The sequence below is a fragment of the Doryrhamphus excisus genome, chromosome 5, assembly GCF_030265055.1.
Source record: "Doryrhamphus excisus isolate RoL2022-K1 chromosome 5, RoL_Dexc_1.0, whole genome shotgun sequence".
In the NCBI taxonomy this organism is placed as follows: domain Eukaryota; kingdom Metazoa; phylum Chordata; class Actinopteri; order Syngnathiformes; family Syngnathidae; genus Doryrhamphus; species Doryrhamphus excisus.
The window spans coordinates 6,139,166-6,152,240 of NC_080470.1; the positions used below are offsets into that span (position 1 = coordinate 6,139,166).

The following is a 13,075-nucleotide window of genomic DNA, read 5'->3' on the forward strand; positions in this document are numbered from 1 at the left end:
TGGTCATGTCAATGCGGAGCCAGATACACTGCAGGGCGACATACTGTACTATTGCAGGAGCTGCAAGTATGGCTAAAAGGGAGGCCACGCACACCGTAAATGTACATTTAGCTTTTTGTTTATGTCAAAAGATAAGTTTTCAGCAGAACAAAACATGGTCCAGAGTGTGCAATGCATCCCAACCTGAGAAAACAGTATTGAACCCATCACACAAGCAAATTAGGGAGGAAAACTCAGACTAGTGAACAGAAACAGAAACACCCTGCATATAAAAATAGAACATTTCTACAGCGCACTTGGCGAACACTGCTGGATAAGCCAACTTTCTTCTTAGTGTTGACCTAGTTTGGAAATAGGAGGGGTAATGATGGATTTTTAACAATGTGAACAAGCTATTCTAGATGGACTGCAAAGCTAGAAATGTGTGGTTTGTCCTTGTTTGAATTATCTTTCAAGAACCTAAAAACATATATTTATGCTTCCTCTTAAACTTGCCAGGTGAAACCAAAATGAATCAACACAATTTTTTATAAAGCTCATGTTGTTGCTATATTGTCACATTTCACCAAAGTCCTCTTCTACCTGTATTTTTTTTTTTTTTAGTTTTAACAATGGACTATTTTGGTAACACATTTATTCAACGCTGACAGCCTTCTTATGATTTACCCAGCGTTTTTTTCTACCTACCATATTTCTGTCACTTTCTGTCACCGCTTTTGTTATGTATGCCACTCCTGTAAGTGTAGTGATGCTGTTCAAAAGCAACACCGTAGCCTGCATTACTCCTGCTTTGATATCATTTTTTGGCAACACTGTCATAGGGAAAATTTGCTTTTCATCTATAGTGTAAGGCAGAGCCTTCTTTCAGAAATATATTGTCATTATTCCCGACGTGATCCACCACTGGAAAGTATTTGTCCCCTTAGTAAAATAGCATTTGTATGAACTTCGGACAGGTACACTGGCAGCAAGTGAAAGGCATTGGCTCATGGGTTTATGTGTATAGTACAAACCAGGGGTGTCTAAAGTGTGGCCCTGTCAAAATGTTGAAAATAAAAAGTTGTAATCTATCAAAAAAAGTCATAATTTTACAACAATAACATCATAATATTACGAGTCGTATATTAATATTCTGTGCCACAAATCCAATCTTGTGGGAGTAGCACGTTAAGAAGCTTTAATATAATACAGAACAAACACTTGATGGAGTATAGTGAGTTTTCGAGGCTCATGGCGCGTTTTCGGGAAAAAAAGAGCATACTAATAATACGCTTTTTGACTTATATAACATAGCTGAGAAGTATTTTCTTTTGGTCGAATACATACAGTCGTCCCTCATTCCTTGCTATATGTCATAATGCACAGACTACAGTATCACTGCAGGGACATGACAGATGGCGGCCATTAGTATTGCAAGCTACCGAGCTAGCTAGTTAGCCTCTCCAATTGACGTATTCCAAAGCTAAGAAAAGACAAGAAAGTGGCAAAGAAGGACAAAGAAGCAAAAAAAAAAATTACCACTTCCACACTGAATTATAGGAGAACTTTTTTCCGGTAGCCAGTCTCCATGCAGTGTGAAGGGTAATCTAACACCATGCCTCATGACAATACTGATGACTAGTGACCAGAATACTAAATATAACCTGTCTTTCAATATTTTTTGACTAATAATAGGCTGTAGTAGGCTGATGACCTTTTCTTAAGAAAGAAAAGCCGCCTTATATTTGAGGCAATATGATACATTAAATGTTGACTGTCACTTCCTCCCTAACCTATTTTCTTCTGCTGCTTATGATGAAAACTTGCCATTCTAACTTTTATGCTGAGAGGAACTGTCAAAATCAAATGTTCTAGTCTGACTCCCCTGACTGTGTTGCTCTGCTTTTGTTTTCCATTGTACTTTTTTTTTTTTTAACTTTGTGCAAACAAGAAAAGGGGGACAGCGCAAATTAGTCGCACATCTGTCCTAAAATAACAATTCTAAAATAGGTTTACTGTTCCATTGGATTCTATTTACATAGCGCACACCATATGCATGCTTTTTGCATCACTTTTAAATATTTTATGTGTACTGTCTCACTCATTTAGTCCTCGATTCCATTTTTCTTTTGTTGACACTGGCATCATGATCCAGCATGGCTCTCTGTGAGACCATATGCCCAAAACAGAAGTTCTAAAGAGGTTGGCAATGGACCCACTCAGAAGGAAATAAATAACGGGCCATTATTGTGAATCCTTTATTGCGTTATAAAGATCTCATGTGCAACATAGTGTGTGACTATATATTTGTGATTTACCACCCATCGTATCCCGAAGATATGGTTTCTATTAACTTATTCAATTCTAGACATTTTGGTTAGTTTGATTGTAGACAATTTTGACTGATTATTCAGGTCACACGGAATATTATGTTCTATTGCAATATAAACATGATGTAGCTGACCAAAAGAAAGTTTAGACTCTTGTTTTCATCAGAAAAAAGGGTTGTTTTTACCTTTCTCTGTTCTTTAATAAATAGCAGTAGGACATACGTAAGCTAGTTTCAGGAAAATATAAAAATATCAAAAGATCCATGCCGAGCTGCCATTTATATGGCCTAACATTGACCTCTGTTAGCATGCAGTTGCATCATCACCTCTTTCTGCCTCTCACAAAAGAAAAAACTCATTTTTTGGCCCTTTGTATTGAGTTGTGGACTACTATAAAGCAGCTTCACACAATAACCAGCACAGAAACCTTTGTAGATCTGCACTTATTCCAGCTGTATTTCTTGGAATCCGTGCCTCCTGCAAAAAGGTCTGTTTTCATTTATTCCACCCACAATCCGCCTCCAGGCATGCCCACTCCACTGAGGTTGGTCACACTCCCTAGTGCTCAGGAGGACTTCCGGATAGCTGCTGAACCCAACTTTATAGGAGTTGATAAACGATAAAGAAGTAGATAATAAACAGCGATTTTTCTTTTTAAAATGTCCGCTTTTAACATACAGCCATATGTGTTGGATTCTGAATACGAAGGAAGTAGACTGGACAGTCCATATTAGTCCATATTTATGTCTAATATGTCTTATTTTCTACTTTATTTACCCGTTTGGAGGGGTCAAATTATCGTATATTATGGGATGGGTTGTACAATGGACAGACAGTGAAAACTAGCATACAAATACAATAATTATCGCACCTCCGGCAAAAAGGATTCTGCTATTTTGACCAAAATTAGCATTTGAAAGTGAAATGCATTAAAAAAAATGTTAACCAGTTAGTAGGACGCCAGAGAAAGGTTTGGAGTAAACACCAATTTGGGTTTGTTTTGAGGGTAAAGCATGGCAATTATTTTGCCATTGCCAGGAACAAAGGGCAACTGATGCTATCGCTTACCTTGCATGTTGAAAAACGGAATCAATATGGAGTCCAGAAGAGGACAAGGAGTAAGCCATTGCTTTCTGTCTAACATAGTGAGGTATTGATGGGACTCTTTGAGCTGCAAATTAGTTGAAGTGACAGAATAATGGGCAAGAATTAAACAAAAGAGAGAATATTCTGCAATAAACAAAAGGTTTCTTTCATTCTTTTTCATGCCCAGCGGGGCTTTGTTCTGGTATCAATTTTAGTTTCATATCAGGAAAATATAATCTATTTGGACTGTTTTGTTATGCAAATAACTTGAGGAGTTAAAGTGGGGGAAGTGTTTTTACAATGTACAAGCCTCCTGTTTCTCTTTGCAGCTTAAATCAATGTCAGCTTCTTTAAACATGTCAGCAGTGTCCGCTGTGTGGGGGAAACACTGACTGTGGCAAAATGTCTCTAATGAAGGTAAAATGAATGTGTATTGAGGTTACAAAATCATAATGGCTTGCTAAAAAAACTTTCAGGGGCCGGAGTTGCAGTTAAATAGAAGCTAGTTGAAGTTGATGATGTTTAAAATTATCATTCATGACAATATGTCATGGTTGCACGGCGGGTGAGTGGTTAGTGTGCAGGCTTCACAGCTAGAAAACCCGAGTTCAATTCCACCCTCGGCTATCTCTGTGTTTGGGAGTTTGCATGTTCTCCCCGTGCATGCGTGGGTTTTCTCCGGGTACTCCGGTTTCCTCCCACATTAATTGGCCACTCCAAATTGCCCATAGGTATGAATGTGAGTGTGAATGGTTGTTTGACTATATGTGCCCTGTGATTAGCTGGCGACCTGTCCAGGGTGTACCCCGCCTCTCACCCGAAAACAGCTGGCAAGGCTCCAGCACCCCCGCGACCCTCGTGAGGATAAGCGGTTGAAAATGAATGAATGAATGAACAATATGTCATGGCTGCACGGCAGAGAGTGGTTAGCGCGCAGGCTTCACAGATAGGAGACCCGAGTTCAATTCCACCCTCGACAATTTCTGTGTGGAGTTTGCATGTTCTGCATGTTCTCAGAGTGAGTCGATAACAGGGACCTTGGCGGGGACCTCAGCTGCGTGAGTGAAGTGAGCTCTTGGTACGTGGTGTGTTCATGTGCGCATGTAAAAAAAATGTCCCAGCCACAATCTCAGTTCTAAGCAAGAAAATCAAGATTCACGTTTTTTTTTTTTGTGCGCCCTGAACCACAGCCATGAATGGATGCAATGATGGAAATGCACAGGATGGAGGGATGTTTTGCCATCCATCCTTTTTCTATGCCGCATATCCTCATTAGCGTAGCTGGGGTGTGCTGGAGCCTATCCCAGCTGACTTCAGGCGAGAGGCGGGGTACAACCAGACCACTTTTTCATGTCTGCTATTTTAGACTGTGCTAATATGACCATAATTCTGCTGTATAATACATCAACACATCAAATCGGGCTTGTTCTGCTCACTTTGGCTGATTGATGTGCACAAACAAAGAAGAACAGTGATATTAGAGGGTCAAACTTTCTCTTCTCCTGAAAATTTGTAGGAATTCCCATGAAGCTCAAATTAAAACCCTGACCCTCAAAATATTTTAAGTGTGCTATATGGCCTCTAAAATCTCAGATATAAATGTTCCAATATAAACAGCCCATTCTAGACTCTACTCCTGCACTGCAATAGCACCCAGATAGAGGCCACAAGTGCTTAAGTGATCCACCAAAAAGGCCACACCTATCTGTTTAATCCTTTGTTCAAAAAAACAAAAACATGCACCAATAACAAATGAATAAGACATTGTCATGCAGACTTTGAACCAACTTGAATATTTACAACTTGCCCCCACCTTCTGGAACTCTTTGCCCCATTCACTCTGTGCTTGCCCTGACCTTCCCAGTTTCAAAAAACAACTAAAAACCCACCTCTTTAAATCTGTTTTTAATATCTAACTTTTTATATCTGACTGCTGTGCCCCGCCTCGCTTTTACTCATGTTTTAAGTGTGTATTAACGAATGAATGTTGTATTTTGGGGGCGGCACGGCGGTCTAGTGGTTAGCGCGCAGACCTCACAGCTAGGACACCAGGGTTCAATTCCACCCTCGGCCATCTCTGTGTGGAGTTTGCATGTTCTCCCCGTGCATGCGTGGGTTTTCTCCAGGTACTCCGGTTTCCTCCCACATTCCAAAAACATGCTAGGCTAATTGGCGACTTCAAATTGTCCATAGGTATGAATGTGAATGGTTGTTTGTCTATATGTGCCCTGTGATTGGCTGGCGACCAGTCCAGGGTGTACCCCGCCTCTCACCCGAAGACAGCTGGGATAGGCTCCAGCACCCCCGCGACCCTTCAGAGGAAAAAGCGGTAGAAAATGAAAGAATGAATGAATGTTGTATTTTGGTGTGTCTTCTACTCTGTTTACTTGCTTTTATTCAACTCCATTCTTCTGTAAAGTGTCTGAGTATTTTGAAAAGCGCTATACAAATAAAATGTATTATTATTATTATTATTTAAAATTGAGGCCCATGCACTCGGAGGGCACAGTCTTATGTAAAAGTACCATGTCTGCATTCTTAAACGGATACCTGTTCGTTTTTACTCGGTGATCACACTTAAAAAGCACTTCAATCTGACTGCAATCACAGATAATGTATCACTATAAATATCAAAACCATCACCAAATGTCATATACCGTACATATAACTACAGGGAAATAAGTTGGTGATTTAATTTCTGAAAATGTGCAATAACCGACATGAATCATCAGTTGTACAGTGCCATGAAAAAGTTGTTGAGTTGTGTGAAAAATCACAGCTAAGATGTGAAGATTCATTGTTAAGAAAATATTTTCACACAACTAGAACTCCGAAATCCCTTCCGAGTTAACATTGGATATGTCTTATAGGAAACACGTCATAAAAGTAGCAAAAAGAAGTCTGGAGTTGACAAATGTTGATTCCCAGTTCGATGCCACACTAAAGCAAAGCACTTCAAGTACGTAAGCAAAAAGTAAACAGTCCCTCAGGGTCTTAAGTACCTGAAGGTAGAAGACAAACATATTTACTCAAAATGTTGAGAGTAAATACATATTTAATACAGGTTTGGCCTCAGAAAACACAGGACGGGGACTCGGTGGAATAAAAGCCTCAGGGCTCGTGTGAAGGATCTTTCAAGCTACCACTTTTCCCCGGTTCAACTATCTGTCTGTCACATTGATAACGTGTCGCCACATGAATATAGAAACGGCATCTTTAAAACATGAGCTGGCAAAGCGAGCTGCACAGTATGCAGTATGTAGGAGCAGCATGCATGTGTCGTGCGGCTACGTATCACAATATGGAGCTAAGTTCCCCTCAGGATATCATTGCTTTATTACAGTGTTTATTACCAATCACAAGTACAGCTTGATAGAAAAAGCATGTATGGATAAGTACCTTCGGAAAAATGTCCAAAATACATTTTATTTGTTAAATAAACACAGAAAAATAGCAATTCCAACACCGTACATGTATATGCAACTCTAACCCGCTCCAACCCGTGAAAAGGCCTCATCCTCGGATCAACATTCCCAATTGTCAATACAAGACTGCGAAGTGCATTCATGGACACTCCGACAATCATAACGTTCATATTGTTTTTTTATGCAAGACAAATAAAAACAACAAGTGCATTTGGAGGAAATCCCCCCCTCCCCAAACTTCCACAACACGAATGTCTTTGAATGTACCCCCTCATTGCTCATAATATCACGAAAGTGTGATGAACATTAACTATTCACACATGTATGGTATCTTTTAGCTTGATTTCGATTTTCCGTTAATTTGTTTTTATTTAATACACACAAATACAAATTATAAAAGTGTGTCGATTATGTTTGTGTTAAAAAAAATTACAGTAAAAATCGCTATTTATATGCCATAATATACCATATATTATCATTGTATTACTGAAAAAAAAATCTCTAAATATTGTTGAAAATAATACTGTTTATCAGCAATATGTACGACAATTATTATCCAGCAAATTATTTTTTTCAGACTCATTTTCCGACCCTTTGTATTGAGTTGTGGCCTTCTATAGAGCAGCTACACACAATAACCCACACAGAAATTTAGATTTTGCAGAATCTGCAACTATTCCAGCTATTCCGCCTCCGGGCATGCCCACTCTGATGTAATTGGTCACACGCACAAAGTGCTTCCTAACTATGAACCATATAAGGAAGTCATCCACTCTGTGACATCACAAAGGGGGAGTTTTAACATGCCTTTTGAAACAGAGCGTTTTGAGCCATGCCAAACTTATTTCAGGGCTCACTTCTGAACCGGCAAACCTAATTTTCTGAAACTTTGGCATCGTTTAACACGAGAATACAACATTTTAACTACATTTATAGGTCAGAAAAGTGGAAAAAGCATAACAGGTCCCCTTTAAGGAAAGCAATTAAAGACATGAGCACACTTATTCCACTATGAAATAAGTAAATACTATTCACCGGCAATGTGTCTTTCACACATTTTTAATTATACATCAGTGATCCCTGAGGGGAAATGTATTTTATACTCAGAGGAAAGATGTCACAGTGAGGGGGCTGTGACGAGCGCAGAGCAGATGGGGGGTTGTTCAGGAAGCAAACTGGCCTCTCTCCAGCAACTGACACATTAGTAATCAGGAGCAAGTCTTGAACCTACAACCCTCAAGTTCCCAAAGCAACAGCCTTTACAGACACCCCCCATTTGTCACAAATAAAAAGCAACACATTTTTAAAACAGAGAAAATAACTTTGCTTAGGACCTTCCAGCAACACAGTCTCATCAAATCTGAGAGGACACCTGTTCTCATTTTTGGAACAGAACCAACAATCTGGTTTCTCTGTGAGGCTGCCAGTGTTACTTCCAACAGGACAAACACGAATCATAATGAATGAATCTCAAGAAAGAGGATAAATGTTCCAGTTTTATCCACAAAATTGCCAAATGTAGTGAAAGAAGGGACGGAATCCATTCAGGAGACCATTATCATGTGAAATGGCTTGGGGAAAAGACCAGATGTCAACATACATGAGTAGGAAATTCAAGAAGAAAATCAATAGAGGAAATAAATGTGGCCCACATAAATGTCTGTGAATGTGAAAGTCTGTTTACAATTAAGTAAACAGTTAACATCACAGGCAGGAGAAAAAAGGAACACTTGATTTGCTCATCTTCACAATATGAGTAATGTCACCTCATTAGAGCTCTTTATTGAATTAACGGTGATCAGAGCTGTTCAAAATCCAGTTGGATATTTCTGTGTGGAGTTTGCATGTTCTCCCTGTGCATGCGTGGTTTTCTCCTGGTATTCCAATTTCCTCCCACATTCCGAAAGCATGCATGCTAGGTTAATTGGCAAATTGTCCATAGGTGTGAACGTGAGTGTGAATGGTTGTTTGTCTACTATTTGTTAGAGACCAGTCCCAGCCTATCCTTTGGGCACGTCAGCCGGTCAAGCCAAGTCAAGTCAACTCAGGTCCAGTCAAGTCAAGACAAGACAAGTCAGGTCAGGCCAAGTCAACTCAACTCAACTCAACTCCGGTCCAGTCAAGTCAGCCGGTCAAGTCAACTCAGGTCAAGTCAAGTCAGCCGGTCAAGTCAACTCAGGTCAAGTCAAGTCAGCCGGTCAAGTCAGGTCCACTCAGGTCAAGTCAAGACAACTAAGGCCAAGTCAAGTCAACTCAACTCAGGTCCAGTCAAGTCAGCAGGTCAAGTCAACTCAGGTCAAGTCAGGTCCACTCAAGCCAAGTCAACTCAACGCAGGTCAAGTCAAGACAAGTCAAGTCAGCTCCAGTCAAATCAATTCAAGACAAATCAGGTCAGGCCAGATCAGGTCAGGTCAATTCAAGTCAACTCAGGTCCAGTGAAGTCAGCCGGTCAAGTCAACTCAGGTCAAGTCAGGTCCAGTCAAGCCAAGTCAAGACAAGCCAAGCCAAGACAAGCCAATTAAAGTCAAGCCCAGTCAAATTTATTTATATATCTCTTAATCACAAAAGAGCCTCAAAGGGCTACAAGCTGGCAACAATCGACGACAATGGATGAGATCCCCTGATCTAGTGAGGATATACAGCTTACAAGACGGATAGATGGACGGCTATCATACAAGTAGATTAATTGGTCGGGTGCCATAATTCACTCATATGGGCCTGATAATTATCATACACCCCTAATGTTAAACTTTATTAAGGCTTTTACAAAGTTTTAAAAATACACGTGCCCCTGCATCTATTGTGGATAAAGTTTGGACACCCATACACTGGACACTAACTAATCTGTGATCAGTCCCAAAAATCCTGACCGAAAGTCAGCTAAAAATTGTTCAGCTCCAAATAAATCATTTTTAACAAGGCCCTAGAGAAGATCCTCCAGTTCACAGTCTTGCCTTGTTAAAAGGCGAATGAAATAATTTACTGGGAGCTTAACAATGTGCAGACCTATTATTTCTGCCCTGCAGCTTGTAATGAATCATCTTTGGTAAAGTGACATATTTTGAGGCAGAGGTGCACATCCTGAGATCTAAACCTGAGGCTCGGTGATATTGTCGCTCATTTATCGTTACTTATTTATCCTTACTATTATTCTATAGTAGCGTCTTATTACAGGTACACATCAGTGGGTCTATTTCATACTAACATTCAGTTACAAAACCTGACTTTATTAGGCAGCTACTTAACATGAAATGGCCAGAAGAAGCCACCACCTACACGGCACCTATCCATCTGTAGCCGTCTCTCCCACACACATAAGCCCAATGCTCTGTTTAACGAAAATAAACCTGCCCTGCAACACATTTACATCTCTCCTAATGGGGTAGCCCTGCTGCGGAGTCTGTCATTACGCACGCCATTAGAACACCACTGCAATGAACAAATCCCACACTTCTATATAAGACAACAGCAATACAAGCAGGAGGAGAAACTGGGGGAGTCTGCACAGTCAGGTTTGACCATGATCGAAAAGTGCCAATAAAGTACAGTAGAAGAGATGTTTGAAGAGTGGTGCAGGCAACATTAAGACTTTGGAGGGATGGAGAAGACGGAGTTGAAGGAATCAAAGTTAAAGGGACAGGGTTCTACTGCAGATGGTGGCATTTGAGAAGGACAAATACTCTAAGTTATGTTGGAGGGTATGTACTGTATAATGCAGTTTATCAAAACAAACAAATCTGTAACTGCAACACTGGGGGCCACTGGAGCTCGGATCTGGGTGAGACTGGGCCGCATCAGGTTTTCAAAAAAAAAAAAAAAACACATTTATTAAAAACAAACTTTTTTTAAAAACTTCGCTTTGGTTCCAATTTTCTAAAAGAAAAGCTCTGATAAAACATTCCACTGTTCTCAAATATCTTACTTTTTATTTTTCTACACAAAATAAGATGAAAAATAAATAAACAAATCAAGAATAAAGAAAGGGCGGCACGGTGGTCTAGGGGTTAGCGCGCAGACCTCACAGCTAGGAGACCAGGGTTCAATCCCACCCTCGGGCATCTCTGTGTGGAGTTTGCATGTTCTTCCCGTGCATGCGTGGGTTTTCTCCGGGTACTCCGGTTTCCTCCCACATTCCAAAAACATGCTAGGTTAATTGCCGACTCCAAATTGTCCATGGGTATGAATGTGAGTGTGAATGGTTGTTTGTCTATATGTGCCCTGTGATTGGCTGGCGACCAGTCCAGGGTGTACCCCGCCTTACGCCCGAAGACAGCTGGGATAGGCTCCAGCACCCCCGCGACCCTCGTGAGGAAAAGCGGTAGAAAATGAATGAATGAATGAAGAATAAAGAAAATCAATCAATCAGTAATAAATAATTATAATAATAATAATAATAATAAAACGGCAAATAATAAAAACTTAAGAAACCACATATAGTTGGTGGGTAGACAAATTATTTTTTCAGATTAAAATGAACAAAGCATTATTAGAGCCCTGTAGACATGACAAAACACGACTATAGTCACATTTATACTCTTTTTATTTACAACATATTGCGCAACTGCAGGGTCTTGAGACACATGCTAACTCGCAAACTAGAGAGCTAGCGACCTAAACGGTAGCCTTCAAGTTATTTCCTTTAAACTTAAATAGCCAAAAACTTACCACTTCCACACGGATAGGGAGGATAACTATTAACAGTTATTTAACCTTTAACATGAACATTAATCAAACGTAATAATTTTTTCTGGGTACATGATACCATACAGCATCCATATCAAACTTGCGCGGGCAAGTCAAGGCAGGGGCCTCAAACTAGTGTCCTGCGGGCCACATTTGGCCCGAGGGCCGCATGTTTGAGACCGCTGATATACAGTATATATATAAAGGTTTATTCCCAGAATCCATAAATCAGACTTATATACTGCAGATGTGTGGATTATTCACAAATTTGATGACTTTGATGACGACTTGAAACTTGACCGGGACTTTGACATCAATGACTCCAAATCTGACTCGGACTTGACTCGAGAACAAGCGAGGGAGTAGCACAGAGACAATGAGACTATGTTCCAAATCACACTCTTCCATAAGTGAAGTGTATCTATCTAAGCATCCAAAACACTGCAGCTATACTTACATTTGGCTGGTAGTGCATCTGTGTAGCCAACACGGGAAAAGAAAACAGAGGCTCTTCCACACCATTGGCAGTGAAACTCATTGTGAGGGCGGTCTTATGTAAATTAGCCCTGTTATGCTCTGCATTAGGGCAAAAAAATCTCAAGTAGCAGATGGCTGGAAATACACCCCAGTGACCCAAATTGATATGTGTATACAAACAATTAAAAAGTCAGGTTTTCCATAATATGTGTTCAAATGTATTCACTACATAATCAGACATTTTAAATAAATACACAACCTAACAACACCCACATGTACGTACATTGGACTTTCCGTTGGACTGAATGGAAAAAATCACAATGCAAAGAAAGGAAGTATTAGCATTTCCTCAATTTCCAGGTACAATTTGTAATTATGCTAAGTCCTCGCCAAAAGACAACTTATTGGAAATATTTTTTAGTGAAACAACTTCACTTTCATTTTGCACTGTTATACATAATGATGGAATCATGTTATGACTTACGTATCTTATATGAAGAACATGTTATTGTCATTTAAACCAGTAATTGATTACAGAGATGTTCTTGTAATCTTACCTTCCACTGCACACACGGAAGTGGTCGCGTACAGAAGAACCGCAGTTAAAGTGGTCAGCATGGTCACAGTCAGCGTCCGTTTGTCCGCATCCATTATCCGGCTGACACAAAACCAAATCCCACTGAAACACAAGTCAGGATTCCACTGTCAAACACTCACATCCCCCATTGTGATTGTGGGACCCAGCAGCAAGCAGACCGGCCTCAGAAACAAAACACAGTACTGGTTCACACTTCGCTTCTCCCTCTCCTCTCATTACCGCCTCTCCACACCTTTCTGACCAATTAGAAGAGAGGGTGGAGGATCATTAACCAATCACCTGCTATTTGACGCCTGATGCACATTCAATGCTCAACGGACAGGTCCTGCATGGGTTGTCTTTCGGGAAGGCGACACCTAGTGGCTAATAGTCAAAACAGCAACAAATGACAATGACGTCTGTGAACAGAAAAGCCAATAATGACCCACGACTGCCACCTAGTGTGTTGCTCTTATAAATACATATGGGGCTAAATATTAAGAGATTAAGATATGCCT

The 13,075-nt window shown here is 40.2% G+C and overlaps 1 protein-coding gene across 1 annotated transcript in view; it reads right to left on the bottom strand.

The window, feature by feature from the left end:
• The window catches only part of LOC131129242 (ephrin type-B receptor 1-like), a 69,332-nt gene extending 56,584 nt beyond the window's left edge, over positions 1 to 12,748 (bottom strand). Inside the window, exon 1 of the mRNA XM_058072551.1 lies at positions 12,538 to 12,748. Within this exon, the coding sequence (XP_057928534.1) occupies positions 12,538 to 12,631 (94 nt within the window). The 5' untranslated portion in view covers positions 12,632 to 12,748. The remainder of the gene's footprint in view (positions 1 to 12,537) is intronic.
• Between the last annotated feature and the right edge of the window lie 327 nt (positions 12,749 to 13,075).